General features: G+C 36.6%; 1 protein-coding gene and 2 long non-coding RNA genes across 8 annotated transcripts in view; 1 reads left to right on the forward strand and 2 right to left on the reverse strand.

Annotated features, from left to right (window-relative positions):
* The window catches only part of mettl24 (methyltransferase like 24), a 35,590-nt gene extending 21,251 nt beyond the window's left edge, over positions 1–14,339 (reverse strand). For 3 of the 6 annotated variants that reach the window (XM_087298927.1, XM_087298924.1, XM_087298926.1), the window contains exons 1-2: positions 14,211–14,339; positions 7,045–7,285 (exon numbers count right to left, since the gene is read on the reverse strand). Coding sequence is in view for 4 of the 6 variants with exons in the window: in XM_087298924.1 (XP_087155050.1) it covers positions 7,045–7,281 (237 nt within the window). In the remaining 2 variants the exon portion in view is untranslated. The remainder of the gene's footprint in view (positions 1–7,044; positions 7,286–14,210) is intronic. The other 3 variants (XM_087298928.1, XM_087298925.1, XM_087298929.1) reach the window with 1 other exon arrangement.
* Positions 1–14,391, reverse strand: part of LOC147839505 (uncharacterized) — a 109,741-nt gene that overhangs the window by 22,470 nt on the left and 72,880 nt on the right. The gene's annotated exons all lie outside the window — the stretch shown is intronic.
* On the forward strand, positions 959–8,056 carry LOC147839506 (uncharacterized). Its single transcript, XR_015519151.1, has 3 exons — positions 959–3,026; positions 5,148–5,404; positions 5,807–8,056. It is a non-coding gene; the product is annotated as an uncharacterized LOC147839506 (long non-coding RNA).

Raw genomic sequence — 14,391 nt, forward strand, 5'->3', positions numbered from 1 at the left:
TCCAGCGCAGAGTTGCGCCTCGCTTACACACTGCTTAATACACACAAGAGAGCAATAGGCAAATATCTTTACATATGAAAACATTTAAATATTAAGGATATATATAGGATATAATAAGAATAGATATAGAATATAAATATAAAGGATTAAAATATTACAAAACATATTATTTTCTAGCCTACATAAATATGAAAAATCACTGCTTTTATGTCTTCTTCATCTCGGGAGGCTTTTTCAGTTCATTCATAACAATTTGCTTTTGTATAATGTTATTGTTATTAGCAGTATTATTTATTATATCCATATTTATATTTGTTTTAGTAAAAACAAGCTTAGATTTGCCCACCTGTCAGGTTTTAGACCATATGGGGCACAGCATGTGTTTTAGGATATAACTCAGGTTTTTGAGCACACTTCATTATTATTGTTCATTTATTCGTTTGCTGGAAATTAGAACTGAATTTAGAAATAGTTTTGAAACTAATATTTGCGCTTAACACACGCAATTAATCATTTATAGACTAATTGATGTCTGTGTGTAAAGGTTTCTCTATCCAAGAGTGAAAGTGAAAGTAGATCCATTATCTCTCATTCTCACGCAGTAGATGCTCTGTTTAACAGTTTTCTGTTAACTGTTAACTTGTGAAATGCTCATTTTTTCCTCTTACACTTACTTTGCATCCTGTAAATAGTGAATGCTCTCTTGGCATGACGCAGCTGGCTCTTAAAGGGAATGGGAGATGAGACTCTGATTGGTTTATTCTCAAAACACACCTATAACTCATTAAGAAAACAAACTCAACCCTTTTAGACCATGCGCCACGGCGCAAAGCAGATTTTCTCGTCCTTAAATTAGCAAAAACTGCCTGACACGCCCTGAAAGCGTTTGCGCCCTGCGTTTTGCGCTCTGCGCATGGACCGTCAAAATAGAGCCCATTGTGTTTTTATTTAGATTTTTGATGTGTTGTGAGAGTTTCCTTTTTGTTCATACTAAAGGGCCGTCGTGCACTATCAAGTTTAAAAGGTGATTTGTGTTCAGGGTTGGTCCTGTAAATTATGGTACAAAACTAGCTTATGAAAGGATGATTCTAGGTACATTTTGCGTCTCCAAGATAAAACTTTTATACATTTTTTAAAAATCTAAATCTGTGAGAATAGAATAATTATGTTGAGTTATTTTTAAAATAGTGTTTTTATGTTGTATAATATGAACTTGGCCCTAACGTCCACCCGGCGCAATAAGGCTCAAGATGTGTTTGCCGTGATGTGTTGCTATTTTCAGACCGGTGCAGCAGTAATTTTCATTTTCCTGTTGTTTAAGTAGTAAATCCATTTGCACCACTCTGTGGACTTATGAGTGTGCTGGACTATAAAGGAGATGTGTTAAGGCGCATTGTTGCTATTTTGAGGAACTAAAATAGACTGCACCATTGACCAACTAAAAGCTGCTCTAAAGTCTTGTGTTTGGTTGTTGTTGTTTTTTTACCACACTTCATTATTATTGTTCATTGATTCATTTGCTGGAGATTAGAACTGAATGTAGAAATAGTTTTGACACAAATCTTTGTGCTTCACAATTGAAATCGGCTAATGGATGTGTTCAGTGGAGTGAGTGTCCACCGTTTTCTCACTCCACCAAAGTAAAGGAGTAAAGTAAAGGACTAAAGTAAAGAGGCTGAATGGAGGAGGCTTGTTCTTTATCCTTGCGCTGCAGATGCCCTGTTTAACTGTTTTGTCCAGAGTGAAGTGTTCAGTTTTTACACTTACAAAGTCGCCATGTAATAGCAAATGCACTATGGGAGTGGGACTCTGATTGGTTTAATGCATGTTGTGCTCAAAACACACCCAGAACTCATTAAGAGAATAAGCACAACCCTGTTAGACCATGCGCCGGGGTGCAGAGTGTATCCTTAAATTTGCATCCTTAAATTAGCAAAAGTGGATTCAGACATGCCCTTAATGCTTTTGCACCATTAAGCCTGGTTTATACTTCTGCGTCAAGTGACCGGCGTAACCCACGGCGCAGGCAACGCGCGCAGCTGTGCATTTATACTTCTGCGTGCTGTCTCTGTTGGTCTGCATTAACACTTCCGAAACGCTAGTTGGCAGTGAGGTGTAAATCTTCCTCTGTGTCGAGTTTCTTCGCTTCTGTTTTGCTTTTCCTGAACACTTCCTGGACGTACAAGTAACTCAAACTCGCTCAACTTTAACTATGAGGTAAACACAAAACAAAACTTTCCATCCGGAGCTCCTTCACGGGACTCCACACTTGTAAACAATCGCTCGCGCCATTCGCTCGGCTCTCGGTCCCGCCCAGACTCGTCAGTGCTACCAAGCCGACCAATCACAGAGCTTGCGCTACGCTTTGTTGCGATGTGTAGTTACATTTTTTGAGAGGTGCACGTCAGTGACGGCGACGGCCACGGCGCAGGGCTATGCGTCAGCGCTGTAGCATACGCCGGCGTTTGACGCAGAAGTATAAATCAGCCTTTAGACTTTGCGCCCAGATTGTAAAAATAGAGCCCAAAGACTCCCACTATAGTCTCTGCCTCGTAAATCAAAAATCAGCTTTTATTATAATCAAATAATCAAGTCTATTTTGTTTACTCCACCGAGTTAAATTAACATGTGCATGTACTATGTTCTGTATTATTTGTAATTTCAGTAATATAAAAACACATGTTTTTAGGAACACGGTATAACAGAAAATTGTTGCATTTTTTAAAAGAACTAAAATAGACTGCACCATTGACCAACTAAAAGCTGCTCTAAAGTCTTGTGTTTGTTTCTTTTTTTTTACCACACTTTATTATTATCGTTTATTGATTATAACTGAATTTAGAAATAGTTTTGACACAAATCTTTGTGCTTCACAATTGAAATCGGCTAATGGATGTGTTCAGTGGAGTGAGTGTCCACCGTTTCCTCACTCCAACAAAGTAAAGGAGTAAAGTAAAGAGAAAGTAAAGAGGCTGAATGGAGGAGGCTCGTTCTTCATCCTCGCGCTGCAGATGCTCTGTTTAACTGTTTTGAATTGAATTGAATTGAATTTTATTTGACAGATTTTAGACAAACTGTACAAAAAGTATTCCATACACTTTGTTAAAAAAAACTGTCGAGGATAAAAACACAATAAAGCCCTGGGCTTATTTCCATTGTGGTCCTCTGTTAAATTAAAACAATGTATGGCTTCATAATACTAATGAAGAATAAAACAAACAGTCGCCACAGCGGTACAAACAGCCAACCTATCCAGCACAATGTCCCTCCAGCCGCCAACCTATTCACACTCAAGTAACATAATTTAAAAAATCCTCATCCACCATGCAAAACTAATTATCCTCAAACAACCATCTTTTAATAGCCTTTTTGAACAACCTTAAATCTTTTATTTCCTTGATTGCTTTTGGTAGTTTGTTCCACATGATTGCACTTGTATATAAAAACATATTTTTCCCCACTAAACTTCTAAATTTAAATAAACAAATATTAAAATCCCAACTCCTAGTACTGTATGAATGCTGTTGCCTCACCATTTGAAAATAGTTCATCAAATAGCTAGGAACCACATTATTAAACATTTTACGTACCATTCCCAGTTTTAAAAAACACACTCTATTACTTACAGTTAACATACCTAATTTATTAAAAGACTCTTTGTGCAAATGTGCTCTAGGATGCATTTTTAAAATTATTCGTACTAATTTATTTTGTGCCTTTTGCAATTTCTCCTTCAAATTTTGTGAGCAGCTACTGTACCAAAATGACGTAGCATAATCAAAATGGGGTTGAATTAAAGCTCCTGCCAACAATTGTAAAGAATGAACATCCAAAAGATCAGATTGCCTTGCTAAAAACCTAATTTTTCCACAAATCTTCGTAATAACTTTTTTTGCCATAGCATCTCCTGATAATTTATTATCTATTAAGCAACCCAAATAGTTTATCACATTTTTTGACTGAATTTTCCAATCATTAATCTTAACTACCAAATTATCATCTTTTTTTAATTTCACTCTTGAAGCAAATAAAATAGCCTCTGTTTTACCCATGTGTAAAGAAAGTTTGTTGTCTAAAAACCAGTTGTAAACACTTTTTAACTGTGAACTCATAATTTCTTCCAGGGCCCTTTTGTCATGATGAGATACTAAAATTGCGGCATCATCAGCATAAAGATAGAGCTCCTCTGAACACGCTATTTTTAAATCATTAATATATAAAAGAAAAAATAATGGACCTAAAATACTTCCTTGAGGTACTCCACAGTTGATTGATAAGGGAGCAGATAATATACCCTTTATATCGACTCTCTGGTTTCTATCATGCAGATATGACTGAACCCACTTTAAAGACACTTTATCAAATCCAATTGCCTTTAATTTATATAGTAAAATTTGATGGTCCACAGTGTCAAAAGCCTTCTGAAGGTCCAGCAGCACCATTCCACAATAGTTGCCACCATCTACAGCTCTCCGTATTTTGTCTGTCATATGTAATATACATGTCTCGGTGGAATGCAATGCTCTAAAACCTGACTGTAACTCATACAAAATATGTTTTTTAGTAATGTAGTTGACTATCTGTTCGTGTACAATTTTTTCCAGAATTTTAGACATAACCCCTAAGATTGATACAGGTCTATAGTTAATCATATCTAACGTACTTCCTTTTTTATATAATGGTATAACTCTAGCACTTTTAAAATCACATGGTATTTTCCCTTGTTCAATAGATAAATTTAAAATATGTGACACCAAGGGGGCAATCACTTTCACAGAGTCTTTAAAAAATCTAGCAGGAATATTATCAACTCCAGGAGCCTTATTTAATTTTAACTCACTAATAATTTTTAAAACTTCACTTTCTGTAACAGGTCTCAGACTAAAAGAATCCGGCAAAATGTCCTGTTGTCTATAAAAAGAAAACACTCTATCTTCATTGTAAATATCAGGTTGCCCTGGAAGCTGACCACATAATTTTTTTGCTAACAATATAAAATACTGATTAAAAGATTCGGCAATATCCTTCGGATGAACTATTAATTTGTCTTCTACCTTTAAGTTAATTTTAGATGATTTCCTACTTTTAGCATTTGAATAACCTAAATTTCTCAGTACACCCCAAAGTTTTTTTGGATCAAATTTAAGTTTTCTCGCTAGTGAAGCGTTCAGTTTTTACACTTACAGAGTCGCCATATAAATAGCAATGAGAGATGAGACTCTGATTGGTTTAATGCAGGTTATGCTCAAAACACACTCAGAATTCATTAAGAGAATAAGCACAACCCTGTTAGACCATGTGCCGGGATGCAGAGCGTATCCTTAAATTTGCATCCTTAAATTAGCAAAAGTGGATTCAGACATGCCCTTAATGCTTTTGCACCATTATACTTTGCGCCCAGATCGTAAAAATAGAGCCCAAAGACTCCCGATATAGTCTCTGCCTCTTAGATAAAAAAATCCGCTTTTATTATAATCAAATAATCAAGTCTATTTTGTTTACTCCACCGAGTTAAATTAACATGTGCATGTACTATGTTCTGTATTATTTGTAATTTCAGTAATATAAAAACACATTTTTGTAGGAACACGGTATAACAGAAAATTGTTGCATTTTTTTAAGGAACTAAAATAGACTGCACCATTGACCAACTAAAAGCTGCTCTAAAGTCTTGTGTTTGTTTTTTGTTTTTTTTTACCACACTTTATTATTATCGTTCATTGATTAGAACTGAGTTTAGAAATAGTTTTGACACAAATCTTTGTGCTTCACAATTGAAATCGGCTAATGGATGTGTTCAGTGGAGTGAGTGTCCACCGTTTCCTCACTCCACCAAAGTAAAGGAGTAAAGTAAAGGACTAAAGTAAAGAGGCTGAATGGAGGAGGCTTGTTCTTTATCCTTGCGCTGCAGATTTCAAACGAACCCTATAGCGGTTCGTTTGTGGTAAGAATATGATCCGTACTAAAACAGGTCCAACCGCAAAAAGCACTGCGCTTTTTGGACTAATTCAGCTGCCGTAGGCCGATGCGCTGTGCATTATGAGATATGGAGGAAAATATTTGTTGACAGCGCTTTACCAACAGAGAGAGAGAGAGAGAGAAAACATTACTGATGGATCGTTGGTAATGTTTCCGTAAGATGAGCATGTCGCAGTTTAGCTTAATTAATTCACGCCACCTCCTGAAGTGACGAGCGATGCATTAAAACTTTGTTTTAATACAGTCGCAGCCGCGCTTCATTCTCGAAATGTATAGTTTGTCTAAAGCAAGGATACAATCACATTTTGGAAAAAAACACATTTTGTGTCTGCCGGTTTTGTTTACTTGCGGGAGTTTATCGACATTTTCCCACACGTGAATTTTTACCAATCAATAAGCAGTTTAGTAAATATGTTCAACAACATCTGGCCAATGAGAGATGTGGATTTTGTCAGATGACTGCGTTTTGGTTCGTTTCAACTGGTTCGGACCAAAGCCAGCAGTGTGGTGTGAAAACCACCCAAAGACGGCAGAAAATGCAACAATGTATCATTTATTACCCTTGGTCCGGACCAAATGAAGCGAACTACAGATGTGAAAGCACCCTTAGAAACCGGTTATCATCCCATGCCTAACCAAGAGCCTCAACAGCTTCTGTTTAAAATGCAGGCATGTTGTGTGGAGGTCAGAAGACCAGGACACATGAATGAGCTGCTGTTTCAGAGTCTCTGTGATGAGTTGCAGATTCCGGACAGAGAACAGAAGCGTGTTTAATCTGTTTGCTGGATCTGATTTGCATGATGTCCCCAGCTACTTTATTTGTCCATCAGAGCAGATTCTGATCCTGATCCTGATCTTTACGTAAAGGGGTGTTCATAAGACTGCCATTAAACCCTTATGATCATGACATGACACATAAATGTGAATCATATTTTAATGCTTATGACATTACTGTTCTTAAAATCTGCATGAACAGGACGTTTTTTTTTCTTTTCATATTAATGATTTGTTTTTGCCCAGCCCTAATTATTAATCTGATAAATCTGACAGTGATCCAGCACTCACGGGTCTGTGGTGTTTGTGTGGTGAGCAGCAGGTAGATGTGCTCTTCAGGTCAGTCCCCTCCTCATTCCTGAACTCTGCTGCGTGTTTGTCGAGTGTGTGTGTGCTGCTCCAGGCCGTCAGGCTCACACACACGCACAGCAGAGTCAGCAACCCACACACACGCAGCAGGAGACCCTTCCTCGTCCTCATCCTCTTCATACAGGAGCACATTCTGCTACCGTCTCCATCCGTCACCATACATCTGAACACACCACACTCTTACAGGTGACACAGGTGACACTTCTACAGCAATCATACACTTCATACACTGTAAAGAATGTCTGCTAGTGAACACTTTCTGTAGTTTGTGTGTTTTTGGTTTATTTACATTTGTGGATTGCATTATGGCATGTTGGCAACCCAGGCTCATTTTGAAAATGTACCCCTGTATACATTTCTGGAGAACACCAAATATGTACCACGAGTTACGATTTTTTGCAGTTTTTGTTTTCGTAAATCCACCAGAGGTTGCTGTGTACGCTTATTCAGATTAAACATTTCTCTGACGAGTGCCATTCATGCCTGCTGTTCCCACATAAATCCACCAGAGGCCGCTGTGTACGCTTATTCAGATTAAACATTTCTCTCGCGAGTGTGTATACATGTAAGTATGTGTATAAACAGTGTTGGGGAGTAACTAGTTACATGTAACGGCGTTATGTAATTTAATTACAAAAAAAAAGTAACAGTAATTCATTACAGTTACTGAGAAAAATGTGTCATTAAATTACAGTTACTTTTGAAAATGTTAAAGATTACAAATGGGGTTACATCTATAAATTTTCTTTAAAATTCTGGGATATGTTGAATAATATTAATCCATTTCTTTGCCTGTTTTTGATATGCATGATGCCTTCTGCTTAAGCCATTTATTAAAGCGCGGCTATTCGGATGCATTTGATTTGTGGCGCACCCACGGCCGTAAATCCCAGGGGGAACATGTCCGCTCCCATCCGAGGATTGTCCCTCCACCAAATATATAAATATAAAAAACACCCGCACTCTCTATTGTGAAAAATATATGCATGTATACCAAAAATAATTGTCTAAATAAAAAAATCTGCATTTATTATTTAAAATGCATTTAGTAACAGTTCCCCCCCTACACAGTAGTTTGGCCCACTGGGCCTGCCAGCTCATCACACACACACACACACACACACACACACACACACACACACACACACACACACACACAGACAGACAGAAGTCAGGCTAGGTGTGCGTCGTGGCTGTGGTATAAAATGATTTTTTATATATATATATATATATATATATATATATATATATATATATATATATATATACGCACACACACACACACACAGGTCCTTTTCAAAAAATAAGCATTTTGTTTACGGGTGTAGTAACGAGCAAACAAAGAAAACAAAGCAGAACATTTCATTGGTAATATTAAGTTTTTTCTGTTTTTGTATGTTCTGAACGTTTGTGCTAATCAGGTAACGTTATTGATGATAACAGTCACTTACTGCATTCACCATACGGCAAAGCAGCTCCAACTCGCGCTAAACACTCGGCTTATGCTAGTTTTGTTGAATAAAATCAGCAAACAATGCAAAAGAAATATGACAACGAGATGCTGCGCTGCCAGAAACTTGTATTATTGTCGGCTAAGCGAATGAGTCGTTCATAACGGAGATTCATTCACAAATGAGTATGAGCAGTGAAAGCAGGAGAGGAGGTGTGTTTCAGGACATATGTGTGTGTGCGTGCGCGCGTGTTTGTGTATGTGTTGGGCAAACTTACTTTAAATTTTATACACTATATTATAATCTTAATAGAAAAAATGGCAAATATAATATACTGTAACACACACTTTCACACTACTCTCCTTAAAAGTATTATTATTAGTAATAGTATTAATAATAGATATTATTGATAATATAATAAAAATATGCACACTTGCAAATTGGGGTTTGTAATCAAGAAAAAAAATACTTGGCTACTTTCATTGTATAATAATACTCCGTTTCACTGTAACCCATCTCTTCCTGAAGCATTAAGAGATGGAATAACACAATACTGGTATAAAAAGGAAATACAGATGTTTGGAGATTTATATGAGCAGGGCGTACTAATGACATCTGAACAATTGAGATTAAAGTTTTCCCTTCCTGTTAAACATTTTAAAAAATATATATATTCAGGTTAGACTCTATATTACCACAATATAAAAGGGTAATTTAGGACCTCTCTCTTCCCTCCCAATAGATGCTATTATAAGAAAGAGAAAAGAACCCAAAGGCTTTGTGTCTTATATGTATAGCAACCTTAACCATTTGTATGAGATGGAAGTGTCATCTTTAAAACTTAAATGGGAGAAAGATTTAGAATGCATGTTTGATCAAGATACTTGGGAACATATCTGTAAAAGTGCCTTAACATTTTCATTTAATAGTAGACATACATTAATACAGTTTAATATTTTACACAGGGTATATTATACACCTAAACAATTGCACAGAATAGGTGATTCATATTCAGAACATTGTTCTAGATGCAAGATTGAGGTTGGTACATTATTTCATATGTTTTGGACATGTTCCAAACTTAAAACCTATTGGAATACAAACTATTAGTAAAATTGCCAATGTTAACCTTTTACCTGATCCAAGATTTATGTTGTTGGGGGAAGAATCAGTTCTTCTGTTCGATCAAAGGGAAAATTGACGTTTAATTAAAATGGCTCTGATACACTCAAAAAAATCAACTAGGCATGTATTGGATTTACAAAATAAAAATTTGTCAGATTGAAAAGAACAAATCAAGTTTACGTATGTTAAATGATTAATTCATGTTATTTGAAACTGAATTAAGAAATAATCAAATGAGTTTGATCTGAACATGTTGATTCAATGAGACTGAAGCTGCGTCCCAAATCGCATACTTATGCACTAGGGTTGGGCATCTAAGCTATAATGCCGATCCGATACGCATCTCGATACAAAGAATACGATCCGATATATTAGCGATACATTTGTGACATTGCGATGCAACACGATACGATTCACACCCATATCACGATACGATGCGATAATTCAGCACTAACTAATTAGATCAAGATTATGAGATGATGTGAAAGAGGATGCTGTGCCATTGAATGAGTTTGATTATTTATAAACCAAGCAAAACCAAGACTTTTTTTTACAAACTGGCTCTTCTCTCAGAGCCAGAGTGTCAGTTTACAGTAGAGGGCCATTTTAGAACCTATAGCACATATTATTTAAGTATTTTCAAGATAAACAGAATGTATAAGTGCAATATATATTAAAAAAATATGTATATATTTGCACTCTTTCAACATAAATAAAATTAGCATTGCACAACAAGAATTGTGATTTAACTTTTCAACTATGAAAACAAGTTTTACAAAGATATATTTTGCCACTGATTATTCAAAACTTAAGGTGGTGAACTAGCAGTGTTATGCTGCTTTGAAACATCACTGTCACTGTAAACAACAGGCTAATAAAAATATAACAAACCAGCAATCTTCTTGCTGTGAGGTGGTCAAACTACCCACTGTGCCACTGTGACACCCAATTATTTTTATCATTATTATTATTAATATTATTATTATTATTATTAAATAAAAATTAACAGGAGGAGGTGTTTAAAACCTTCGTTCTCCGTGACACTAGGCTGAATATCTTTGCAGATGAGCAATGCAATAGCATTCGTTATTGGCGTAGAGCGAGCAGAACTGTTGCGCATGGAAAAAAAACTTGCAATGCTTTTCTCACCACTTTTGGAGCTGGTTGAAGCAGTGCGAAAGCCGGGGATGCAGAAACACTGGAAGATGCTTTCACAACAACACCGTGGCGCCGCTTCAAGTGAGATATCAGATTAGTCGTACTGCCCGCGTATTTTACAGATGCGCGGCACATTTTGCAAATTGCATCTGTCCTGTCAAGTCGTCCATCCTTAAATCCATAATGTTGCCATACTTTAGATTTAAAACTCAGTGGGGAATAAAATGTTTGTTTTGCTTCTCGCGCTTTCTGAGGGCGCACCACTAGCTTCATCCGCACACCTGATACACTGAGTTGTAGTGTGTGCACATCCGCAAATCCGTTGCTAAGGCTTACTTTATGTAGGTCGATTAAATTATGCGCCAAAAACAGGTTGACAACACTTGTTAATAAATAAAAAATACATTCTATATTAAAAATATAAGCTGTATCTCGCAAAAACCGATGCATCTCGCAAAAACCGATGCATCTCGATTTGCTTCCAAAATTTCATTCATCCTCTGCTGCTCAACCGATGCACTCGCATCGTGCACGCGCAAGACCGCGTATCGATACATATCGGTTAATCTTCCCATCCCTATTATGCACTATTTTACGCCATTTTGTAGTATAAATAGTGTAAGTAGTGTGTTCACATTGAAAACTCTCAAAATAATAAGTGCACTTTAATTACCCGGATGATGCACTCATTCAGCCGCTAAAATGAAGTGTGTAATGATGGACACTTCACGCACTCAACGACCGCAGGTTTGCTCACGTAGCGGAAGGGGCGGAGCGATCGGACACACATGTTGAATAACTTTATTTATTTTGGATGGTGAAAGCAAAATTCTCCTACGAGAGTGATTATAGCGCCTCCCGATGGTGAATGCAGCAATACTCACGGCAGGTATTATTTGATAATTCAGTCGTTTATTTCACTGATTTGGCAAATGTCAAACGTCATCAAGGAAACGGTTTGAATTTCCGCTTAGTAAAAATACATAAGTGTGCCATTTGGGACGACACTACATACATATACTATCCTGTTGAGTGTGTAAGTGCATAAGTACATAGTGCATGAGTGCATAGTGTATAGTGTGCCATTTGGGACGCAGCTTGAGACGCTTCAAATCGACAACTCTCACTCCGGAGAGTCACTTCGCGCATATCAGTAGGTGGCGGTAGTGCGTTTGGATGTCACCATACGAAAACAACAAGAAGAAGTATCACCGCGTGTTTTCGGCACAGTTTGGGAATTGGTTTTCCCAAGAGCTTGAATGTTGTGCATGTTATGTTGTTGGCTAAATGTTTCCTGTATATTTTATACTTTTACATTTTGAATAGGAGTACCAAAGTGAAGAAAGCTGTTTAAACTCAATTGGTAAAATAAATGATGTTAACGTCCTACAGGTATTGCTTGGGGATCAGTCTTCTTAAGAGTCAAGGTTATTTTGTTGGCTAAATGTTTCTTATACATTTTATATTACATGTTGCAATTTTGAATATTATATAACATTTTGTATCAGATTACTAAAGAAGAAATTTGTTTAAATGTGATTGGTGCCTGCTAAAGGCTATAATAAAAGAAATATGTATATATATATATATATATATATATATATATATATATATATATATATATATATATATATAAAACATGTTTTCTGTCCTTTTTGTGTTGAATTACTTAATTTTAAATATTGCTTCATACTTTTGTCATTTAAAAAATGTAATTTAAACAACAGGGCGAGGCAGTGGCGCAGTGGGTAGCATGTTCGCCTCACAGCAAGAAGGTCGCTGGTTCGAGTTGGCGTTTCTGTGTGGAGTTTGCATGTTCTCCCTGCCTTCGCATGGGTTTCCTCCGGGTGCTCCGGTTTCCCCCACAGTCCAAAGACATGCGGTACAGGTGAATTGGGTAGGCTAAATTGTGTGTGTGTGTGTGTGTGTGTGTGTGTTTGTGTGTGTGTGTGTGTGTGTGTGTTTGTTTGTTTGTGTGAATGTTTCCCAGAGATGGGTTGCGGCTGGAAGGGCATCCGCTGCGTAAAAAAACTTGCTGGATAAGTTGGCGGTTCATTCCGCTGTGGCGACCCCGGATTAATAAAGGGACTAAGCCGACAAGAAAATGAATGAATGAATTTAAACAACAATATTGAACAAGAAATTTACTAGCTGATTTAACAAGACATAATTTTGTTAAAGTAAAGCTTTAGTGTTACATTGAGTAAATTAGAATCATTTTAATTAGAATAACACAATACAAACATTTTGAGTCAATTAGTTGCAAAGAAGTTAGACTGACATATTGAAACCATGTTTTATCTACAAATGTGCTTTGTGTTCATACAACATGTTCAAAGCAGTTCAGGTTGACTTGATTGGATTAGATGCATAAAGGGTGCCACGATTAAATCATGTTCATTCAACAGTTGTTTTTTTGAGTGTAGCAGCAAAGAAATGCATTGCTAAATCATTTGGAAAATCATTGGAAACATCAGTAGATCCACCAAGTCATATTGTATGGCTTAGAGAACTTTCTTCTTATGTTCCTGTTAGATTAAAATAATGTTTAATCCTAAAAAAAAAACTCTTCAATGTTTGAGAAGACTTGGGGTAAATTTATTGAATACATGAATAACTTGGATGTTACGTTGACTGAAGATACGGATGGAAAAGTATGACACTTCATTGCTTTAATCCTGTATTTGTCATTATTGCTTGTTTATTGTTTATTTCCTCTTAATTTACACATCAGCTCGATGTCTCACAAGTATGTCTCTTTAAGTGTTCTGTCTTGTGAGGGTGGGAAAGGGGTGGAGGGTGGTTAGAAAAGAATGTTTACATGTATACTGAAATGATTCTGTAAATTATTAATGTGAAAATAATACAAAAATATATTGATCAAAAAATATATAATAAAAAATATAATCCCAAAGCGCTACAACAACAGAGAAAATCAAGCATGCAATACAATATACAGAGTCAAGATAGAAAAATACTCAAATATAAACACATTAGAATGATCTAACAATGCAAACGTAAATAAAGGAGTGTTTAACAGCAGAGGACACGTTCCTTACAGAACAAGAGAGAGCTTTCCATAACCTGGATGAGTTGACGATAACTCATTAGTGCATTAACTAATGTCAACAAGCACAACTTTGCATATTAACAATGCATTAGTTGATGTTGAACTATAATTAATAAATGCTGTACACGACTATGCAGAATTGTTTAATGTTAGTAAATGCATCAGCTAAGTGTTACCAAATAACTACCCGACACTAATAACACATGCACTGGCCACTGTTAGTTAATGCATGAACTCCATGAAGTTAATATCTGCAGTGTGTGTGTGTGTGCATGATCACGCACCTCCGTCATCCGCTGTAGATCCTGCTCTTCTGTTGTCCATGTGTGTGTTCATTCAGTCCTGTGGTCTTGTGTTCAGCTTCTCTGCGTCTGGAAACATGTCCTCCAGCCGCCGCTGCTCCTCCAGTGTTTCTGAGAGCAGGAAAAAACACACACACGTCACTAAGACACACACACACACACC

This window comes from Danio rerio, chromosome 20, assembly GCF_052040795.2.
Source record: "Danio rerio strain M-AB ecotype USA chromosome 20, GRCz13ab, whole genome shotgun sequence".
NCBI lineage: Eukaryota > Metazoa > Chordata > Actinopteri > Cypriniformes > Danionidae > Danio > Danio rerio.